The following is an 8,998-nucleotide window of genomic DNA, read 5'->3' as shown; positions in this document are numbered from 1 at the left end:
TTATTAATCTAAAATATTTATTCTTAGATCACAATATAAAATAATAGATAATCTTTTTTTTTCTCTTTCCCTAATCATGCACTGAAATAAATTAAGTAACCAAAATTTAACCATGAACAGAACTGTGTCCAATGATCATTCTTATCCTCAAAATCATGTACAAAGTTGTGTCTCCAAGGCCCAAAACAACCTCTTTAATCGACAGTGTTATTCAATCCGGAGTTTTAAAAACCCGAAAGAAACAGTGTAACAGTGTACCATAAAAGTAGTAAGTTTTCTCAAATACTCTTTCAAATTTTCAATCTCCAAATAAGAAAATTGGGGACCTTTTGCTGATATGGGTACCCCTGAAATTGCTCTTAAAAAGCCCCAAACTTTTCAGAAATTGTGTGGTGAAAATACTGGTGAGATTTCACAATCCCATTTCTGATAGAAACAAGTTCACTTTAATATTTGATTGAGGTATACATTGTTGAAATAAGGTACTATTGTTAACCCTTGTGTATTTGATCAAGATACATAGTAAAAGTTGTCCTTCTTGATCTTCTTTATCAAATATATAACAAAAACAACTTTTTTCTTATGTGAAAGAATTCTTAGTTAAATGTGAAACAACATTAGACTAATAGAAAAGAACTTAGTAAAAAACATGCACCTTGGAGCAAATTGAAAAGAAGAAATGTTCTTGGCAATGTCAACCCACAAACAGTGAAGGGGAATAGGAGGAGTATGTCTCCTTGCGTGATTAAAACACCACGCTGCTAGGTTTATTAGAAAATATTAGAAAAAATGCAAGTTAAAATTTTCTAAAACTCTGATTAAGATAAATAATAATTGACCTCAACATAAACTCTGATGAAGGTAAATAGTAATTGATCTCAGCGTGCCACAAAATTAATAACTGAACATCTCATTCAGATTTGGCGAGGAGGACAACTACACCATTAGATTTTTAATGTTGTAAGCAAAAATATTATCTTAAACCATTTTTTCACAAATTAAAACATTTGTAAACTTTTTTTTAAAAAGAAACAATTTTGAACAAAACATCCTAGTTTGATTGAACAAAATAGATATTAAACCTAAATTATAAATACAATAGTAAAAGAAGAATAGACATTAAATTAATTATTTTTATGTAATATTAGAAACCGTACTTTTAGAATTCGAATTCATTATTTTTAATATTTTGAAGTCGTGTTTACAATCTTCACCTATTTACATAATTTTTTAAAATTGTCTATGTACAGTTTCTTATTCTGGACTGAATTAGTTGTATCCGTTGCATTTTACTTCAAAAGGAGCTACATCAGTAAAATTTCAATTTTTGCTAGATCAATAAGTTTTTCAATTAAATATTGATGTAATAAATATAGACGAGAAAAAACATATAGAAAAAAATAACAAGATTTAAAGTTATAGGTGGCTATTTTGTGAAACATTAATTAAATCCTTTCTCTGTACTTAATTTGAGGATGTTGGGAAAGAGTAAATTCACTTTCAGCTGTTGTTTTTCTGAAATGTAAAAGCCTTTTATTTTTTTCACTTGTATCCAATGATGTAAAACTAAAAGCTATTTAACGAAATTTATAGAATAATTTCGTGAAATTATTTTAGAATACTTCACAGATTTAGAAGAAAAAAAATGATACAATTTCATATTTTTACATTTATTTATCATGGAATATAAGGATAAAATAGTCCTGTATAAAGTTTTATATTTTTTTAATAAAAAAAGAATAAAAAGTAAAAAAAAAATTAGGTGCGTAAATCAATATTTTTCTTTAAAAAATATATAGTTTTGTGTCAATGTTATTTTTCCACTCCTCTTGATGCTACAAGGACAGTCGCTGAAAACCAGAAGGAACCCATGCTCTCCTTTTCCACTCTCATTCTCAAGTAATACCGTGGAATGCATGCAATGCAACCGAAATACGATCGTTCAAGCACACGATATAAAGCAGTTTTACAAAAGGCTTTAAAAATTTGGAACTTATCTGGCAAATTATTTTTGCCCCAATAAGATAAATATCTTGAGTTTGTTTTCATTATATAAAATCTAATAAATGTAATTAATGTCAGTGTAACAGCCTTGCATGTTCATCATTATTGATTCTTGATGCCCTTACGTAACTTTATTTTTGTTTTTTCTGCCAGATTGATTTTCATTTCTCTATATAAAGCACCTCCTTGATCTCTGTTTTTCACATCTTCCATTTGCGTTGATATAATATTAAGCAAAGCAACATGGAAACGAAAGAGGTTTTGTGGGCTGTTTTATTGTTTGGTTTTGTTCTTGGAATGGGCGAGAGTTTTGATTTCAACGAGAAGGAGCTAGAATCGGAACAAGGGTTGTGGGATTTGTACGAGAGATGGAGAAGCCACCACACGGTTTCACGAAGCTTCGATGAGAAGCAGAAGCGCTTCAACGTGTTCAAAGCCAACGTGATGAATGTCCACAACGCGAATAAAATGGACAAGCCTTACAAGCTGAAGTTGAACAGGTTTGCTGACATGACCAACTATGAATTCACGACCATCTATGCTAACTCCAAGGTGAGTCATCATAGAATGTTCCAAGGCATGCCACGTGAGAATGGTAGTTTCATGTATAAGAACGTTGATAGGGTTCCTCCTTCGGTGGATTGGAGGAAGAAAGGTGCTGTCACTGATGTAAAGAATCAAGGCCACTGTGGTAAAGCTAAAAACTTTCCATTTTTTTCTGTAAAGTCACTTGGATTCCATTTAACTTGTCTAAAATGAGAAAGTAACGTAAGTGTCACTTTTATTTTTCAATATCTTTTTAACTTTCTGCATGTTCTTTTAAGGTTGACATTATCTTTGTTTGTTTCAGGGTAAAGATACCCAAAAACCAATTTATAATTTCTTTCCTAAAGGCGCTCTCTTTGTTTTTGATGAAGTTGTCATAATGTCTGTTGTTTTTTAATGTCTTGTTGTTATAGGTAGTTGTTGGGCCTTTTCAACTATTGCAGCCGTTGAAGGTATTAACCAGATCAAGACAGGTCAGCTGGTGTCGTTGTCTGAGCAAGAACTTGTAGATTGTGACACTGAGAATTCAGGATGCAATGGTGGGTTCATGGAATGGGCATTCGATTTTATCAAACAATATGGTATAACTACAGAAAGCAATTACCCTTATGTAGCAAGAGATGGAATTTGTGATGCATCAAAGGTGCACATTGATATTTTTTGTGCTCAACATCAATTAATTTACTTGATTGATAAGAAAATTTAAAGATGAAAAAAAAAAATCATATTGCAGGTGGAGCAACCTGCTGTGTCAATCGATGGGTATGAAACTGTCCCCAGTAACGATGAAGCTGCATTGCTCCAAGCTGTTGCCCATCAACCTGTATCAGTAGCCATTGATGCTGGCGGATATGACTTTCAGTTCTACTCAGAGGTCAACCTCTTCCTCATAACTTTTTTTGTGAATATATAGTTTTAAAGCACAAAACATGGTTCTTAATTATATAGTTTTGGAAAGAAAATGGTTTTGGGTGTGATCATAGGTTGAAAATAATTAAGTGCAGGGAGTGTTTACGGGATTTTGTGGCACTGGTCTGAATCATGGGGTAACAATTGTGGGGTATGGAACAACTCAAGATGGAACAAAATATTGGACAGTGAAGAACTCGTGGGGATCCGAATGGGGAGAAAATGGCTATATTAGAATGCAAAGAGACTTAGATCTGTGTGGCATAGCAATGGAGGCTTCCTATCCAATCAAAAACTTCTCCTCCAAACCTTCTTCGTTTCTCAAGGACGAGCTTTGAATCATTTCTTCATAACTGCTATCTAATCTTATTAAGGGAGAAAATAAAATAAAATAATCTGTTCGATTAATATGACAGAGGTTGTTTCTGCTTAAGGATCGCCTCCTACTCCCTGTAATATCTCTATTCCCACTTATCTATCCAAGTTCTCAGGTTTCTGCATCATAGAAATATTTAAACTTTTATTAATATTAATTTTAAATATTTATTAAAATAATAGATAGTTTTTTTTTTCCTTTTCCTAATAATGCGCTGAAATAAATTAACTAACCAAAATTTAACTATGTAACAGAACTGTGTTCAATGATCATTTTATCCTCAAAATCATGCACAAAGTTGTGTCCCCAAAGCCCAAAACAACCTCTTTAATCGTCAGAATTATTCAATCCAGAGTTTTAAAAACCCAAAAGAAACAGGTAAGTCTAAAAATGTACCAAAAATTTACTAGACGAATATATTGACCCAACAATTTAAAGTAACAAGTGTTATACGTGACAAAGGTGACACATGTCAGATGACACAATGTAAGCAGCAAGAACGAAATTGACTATGTTCACCAAATTATTTTTACTATTTTCTTTATTTTCACTATAATAATTCAACAGGAGAAAATCAAATTGACTGCCTACATTCTAAAATGAAATAATTTATAAATTTTATTCTTAGAAATATTTTCCTTTACAAATTTAACTTTAAAATAGAAAATAAATGTAGTTTTCTTTCTTTATTTTATTCCCCAATTATTATTTTAGTGAACTGAACCTTTTAAATAATTTCGTATTATATGTAACAGTTTATTTTATGAGTACTTCCATTTTAATAAGTTATCTGTGAATCACATTTTGATAAACACTTAGATGAATATGAACTATTTGAATGATATCCAATATTTTAATTATAGAACATTTTTTTTCTCGGATGACATAAAGAGAAAAAACCAAAAATATGTGTAAATATTTACGTACGAGAACCATAGGTTCTATGTAACTTCTCTGTATTATTTTATAATTCCTACATAATTAATCACTTTAATAAATTGTTTAATAAATATAATGATTCTGACCTATTTAATTATATATATATATGATCCAATAATTGCTACCAGGCATGCTCTTTCGGCTATGCCTCAAAATTGGAATTTATGCACTTGACTTTGTGTAGGAAAGGGGCCCGTAACCATGGTGGTCACATATTAAAGCTAATGGGTTCCTGAAAGACATCACTAACGCCTCAATAGCTTCCTTTTGCTTTACAAATGTGTCCCCGTGTTGGCTATTTCATAGGACCAGTGTCTGTTGGTGTGTACCTTATTGGGAGACCTATTCTTTCTTTAAGGACTCTAATCATTATTCACACTTTTCTCTTCTCTCTCTTATATGGTAATTACTGTTTCTTCTTCTGCCCCAATCATACTGTTCCAAGACATTTTTAAGTTCCTCCAACACTTCCAATCATCAATCATGTCATTCAAAACAAAACATAAAAAAAAATGAGCAAAGAAAAAAAAAACTTGAAAAATAAATGTAAATAGTTATCTCTTTAAAGTTAAAATGGTTAAATAATAAATATAATTCTAATGAATTTGAGATAAGTCAAGCAATTATTAATATTAGATAGTGAATTTTTTAACGGGATTTGAAATATTAATTATATTTAACTATATATAATATGATAAAAATTAACTATCAAAGTTTCAGTATGTTTGACTAATGATGAAATGTCATATTATATTTTTTTTTTCATCCAAGGGGTTGACAATTTATCTAAATTTTGTATTCAAATTCATAAATATTTTTAAATAGATTTATCTCAAATTCAAATAGATATTTTAAATTTTAAATTTTATTTATTTAATTGAATTTAGATTGAATAATTTTTTAGAGTTTGAAAATTTAAATCTTAATATATTTAATTAGATTTAAAGAATATTTTTCGGATTTTGAAAAATTTAGATTAGATATTTTTTGGATTTGAGTTAGTCAACTTACGAAGGTCAACTCTAGTAATTTTTTTGGAGGGTTGTCCTGATTTATCTTTGAGCGAGGATAACCTTAGTCATTCCGACACGAGAGCTTGTTTGAGTTAATCCCGAATGAAAGGTTAGTCAGAGTCGACTCTAGTTGATATTTGGATGAGTCAATCGTGACCAAAATTTGCTTTAATTGACCCATAACAAAATTTGACTGAGTCAATTAAGGTTGAAAATTGGCCTAATTGGACTCAACAGAAATTCGGCCAAACCAACCCCAACTAAAATTTGGTTAAATCAACCCCTAAAATAAATTTAGCCAAACTCGCTCCGGCCAAAAATTTACATGAACTAGGCTTGGCTGAAATTTGTTCGAGCCCAACCAAAATACGGTTGGTCGAGTTGACCCAAAGCAAAATTTAGTTTAGTAAGCCAAGTCGAACCCAATTAAATTGACTAAACTAGCCTCGATTGAAATTCTACCAAATAGGCCCTATCCAAATTCAGTCGAATCAGACCTGACCAAAATTTGAAAAAAGCAGGTCCGACTGAAATTTGGCCAAGCCAGCCATGCCTGAAATTTGATCAAGTCAACACCAACAAAAATTCAACCGAGTCAGCCATGATCAAAATTCGATCAATTCAGACTAAGCCAAAATTCGGTTAAGCCAACTCGCGTTAAATTTGCCCTAGACTACACTAGTTGAAGATCTACCAAGTGGGTCTCAACTAAAGGTTGATCAACCAAGTCAACCCGACTAAAGGTCTTTTGAGTTAACACCTGCTGAAGGTCAACCAAGTCGGCCTCATCCAAATGTTAATCAAGTTGATCATAGTCGAAGTTCAACCGAGTTGAGCCCAACTGAAGGTCGACCAAGTCAATTTCAAAGGTTGAGCTAAATTGATTAAGATATAAGGTCAAACTGAGATAAGGGTAAACCAAATGATTGAACATAGTTGGCCTAAGCTGAAGGTCAAACCAAGTCAACGCATCCCATACCTAATAGACCTAATAGCAAGATATATTATATTGATCTTATTGAATTTGATTTTATTAACAAAGTGGATTACATCTAGTTTTTGGTCCAATTTAAATGAGATTGAAAAATAATCCAAATTTAATTAATATAGTTAAAATGAATATGAATTTTAATCTATATTTATTTTAACTACATGAAAATTTGGATTAGAAGTCTAATTCATTTTATTATATTTAAATTAGATCTAGACTAAATTCAAATTCATGCCAAACCTTACATGCTTGATAGAAAAAATAACATGTTTGACTGTCATTATAAAATTATTTTGGGAGAGTTTAATTTTTTTTTATCTTAGATTAATGATAAAGTATCAATATTTTTTAATGATGATGATATTTTCTATCAAAAACTTTGATATATTTATGCTCTAAATTTTAAATAAATAGATATAATCTTTTTAATATTATAGTATTAAGTTTTTTTTTATGTGTTAACGTTAGAATGTGTCAAACGTATATAAACCAATCAAATACTAACATAAAACAAAGTTTAATTTAAAATAAATTAATAATACAATTGAATTAAAAATACTGTATCCATTAATTTTTAAAATTTAAGAACTATATTATATCAAAATTTAAGACATACTTAAATTTTAATTTAATTTTAAAACTAAAAACATATTCAAAAGAATCCTCGTGTTACTATTACTAAGACCAGCTGTCCGCATGTTAATTTTTATGAAAAAAAATGATAGAAATCTAATTATATATTTGTAAATTGTAACAGTTATAAATATCAACATTTAACACTTCTTTTTGAGTTTGCCTAATTGAGCATCTAATAAATCCCTTAAGAGCATATCGGACATGGTAACTGAATTGAATGCTCTGAAAGTTGCCATGTCTTATTCTATTTTGGTACACTGTATTTTGTATCGTGACTCATGAGTATATCCCTTTTAAAATATCTTACAACACATATAAGGATATGTAGTTAAGTAATGAATTATTGCTCGTGTAGAGCGAGAAAAGTTTACAAATAAAAGAGGACAAGAAAATGAACTTGATTATTTCTAAAATGAAGAAAAAATTCCTACACGACCAGTTATCGAGAAGGATTAAGAGTGTTTCTTTTTTCAAAAAAGAAATGGCAGCTGTATAATGAATTTCTAAAGTTAATGTATTACTTAAGGGAAAAAGGAAAATACATTTGTTTTTGTTCCTTACGAAACTAATATTGTTAGTCTTCATTATAGTTCTACAATTCGCATTTCTAACAACTTGTAATATAAGCAAAAACTTAAGGAGACTAACTTTACATGGAGTAGCTGTTAAAATGTGCAATTTAGTTTTAAATAATAATTTTAATATATGTTTATATCATTTTTGTTAATTTAAAAATGACACTAATTATAACTATCTGCATATTTCTCTTGAGTAAAAAAATATGTGTTTTGAATAACTATTCTTTATGTTGGGATTAAATAAATTAAGATCTGTCTTTGAGACAATCAAATTATTAGTAAATGAGAGAGTATTTAATACATTGAATTGTAAGTATTAATAATTTTCAGACTTCTATCAATTGCATTAAGAGTTATAAGCAAATTAAAAAGTCCAAAAAGATCTAAAGAGGAGTTCAAAACTTCTTAACATTATTCATATAAATATTTGTTGTCCAAATGCTTTGTATCACTTTTATAATTAATTACGTTTATATCACCTTTATATTGTAATTAAATTTTACATTGTTTAAAAATAATTGAATTTTTATTAAAATTTTTCAATATATTTATTTATTTTTTAAAAGTTACATATGTTTTTTTAATTGAGTTAATTTAAAAAGTACTAATCAATTTATTTATTTTTAATTTAAACTATTTTTAACAATTTTTACGGTGTACAATTTTTATATATCCTAGTATAATAAAGTATTTGATATTTCAATTTTTATTTTTTATTTTTTAAAATTTGAATCACATAAAAATATAAAAGAATTATTAAAATTAGTATAATAATTAATTATGTATAGAAGATTGAAACAATAATAAAAACAAATAAATAAAGGATAATAAGAGAATAATTTATAGTTTATGAGCTCAAAATTTTAAAAATAATCGTTACTAAATATTTTGATGGTGATAAAAATAGTTTATAAATTAAGAAGGAGCCTATTGATCTTTGAAATAACTTGGCATCCACAGAAGCTTACCATGATAGAAAAATCTAATGAGAAAAGGCAATGTAAGG

At 29.0% G+C, this 8,998-nt stretch overlaps 1 protein-coding gene across 1 annotated transcript; it reads left to right on the top strand.

The window, feature by feature from the left end:
- Positions 1 to 2,207: 2,207 nt before the first annotated feature.
- LOC124845065 (vignain-like) lies at positions 2,208 to 4,008 on the top strand. The gene is made up of 4 exons (XM_047322098.2): positions 2,208 to 2,695; positions 2,964 to 3,193; positions 3,284 to 3,424; positions 3,555 to 4,008. Exons 1-4 carry the CDS (start codon positions 2,248 to 2,250, stop codon positions 3,795 to 3,797), a joined length of 1,062 nt encoding a protein of 353 aa, XP_047178054.1. The 5' UTR covers positions 2,208 to 2,247; the 3' UTR covers positions 3,798 to 4,008.
- Positions 4,009 to 8,998: the final 4,990 nt, after the last annotated feature.

Source organism: Vigna umbellata, chromosome 1 (assembly GCF_029865625.1).
Source record: "Vigna umbellata cultivar VRB3 chromosome 1, Vumbellata_1.0, whole genome shotgun sequence".
Taxonomy (NCBI): Eukaryota; Viridiplantae; Streptophyta; class Magnoliopsida; order Fabales; family Fabaceae; genus Vigna; species Vigna umbellata.
Note: the sequence above shows the minus strand (reverse complement) of the source record. Positions and strands in the feature narration are given on the sequence as shown.

Coding starts and splice junctions, on each gene's coding strand:
- LOC124845065 (XM_047322098.2), top strand. CDS start 2,248: ATGGAAACGAAAGAGGTTTTGTGGGCTGTTTTATTGTTTGGTTTTGTT. Junction 2,696..2,963: donor AAAGAATCAAGGCCACTGTG/GTAAAGCTAAAA, acceptor TTGTTGTTATAG/GTAGTTGTTGGGCCTTTTCA. Junction 3,425..3,554: donor ACTTTCAGTTCTACTCAGAG/GTCAACCTCTTC, acceptor AATTAAGTGCAG/GGAGTGTTTACGGGATTTTG.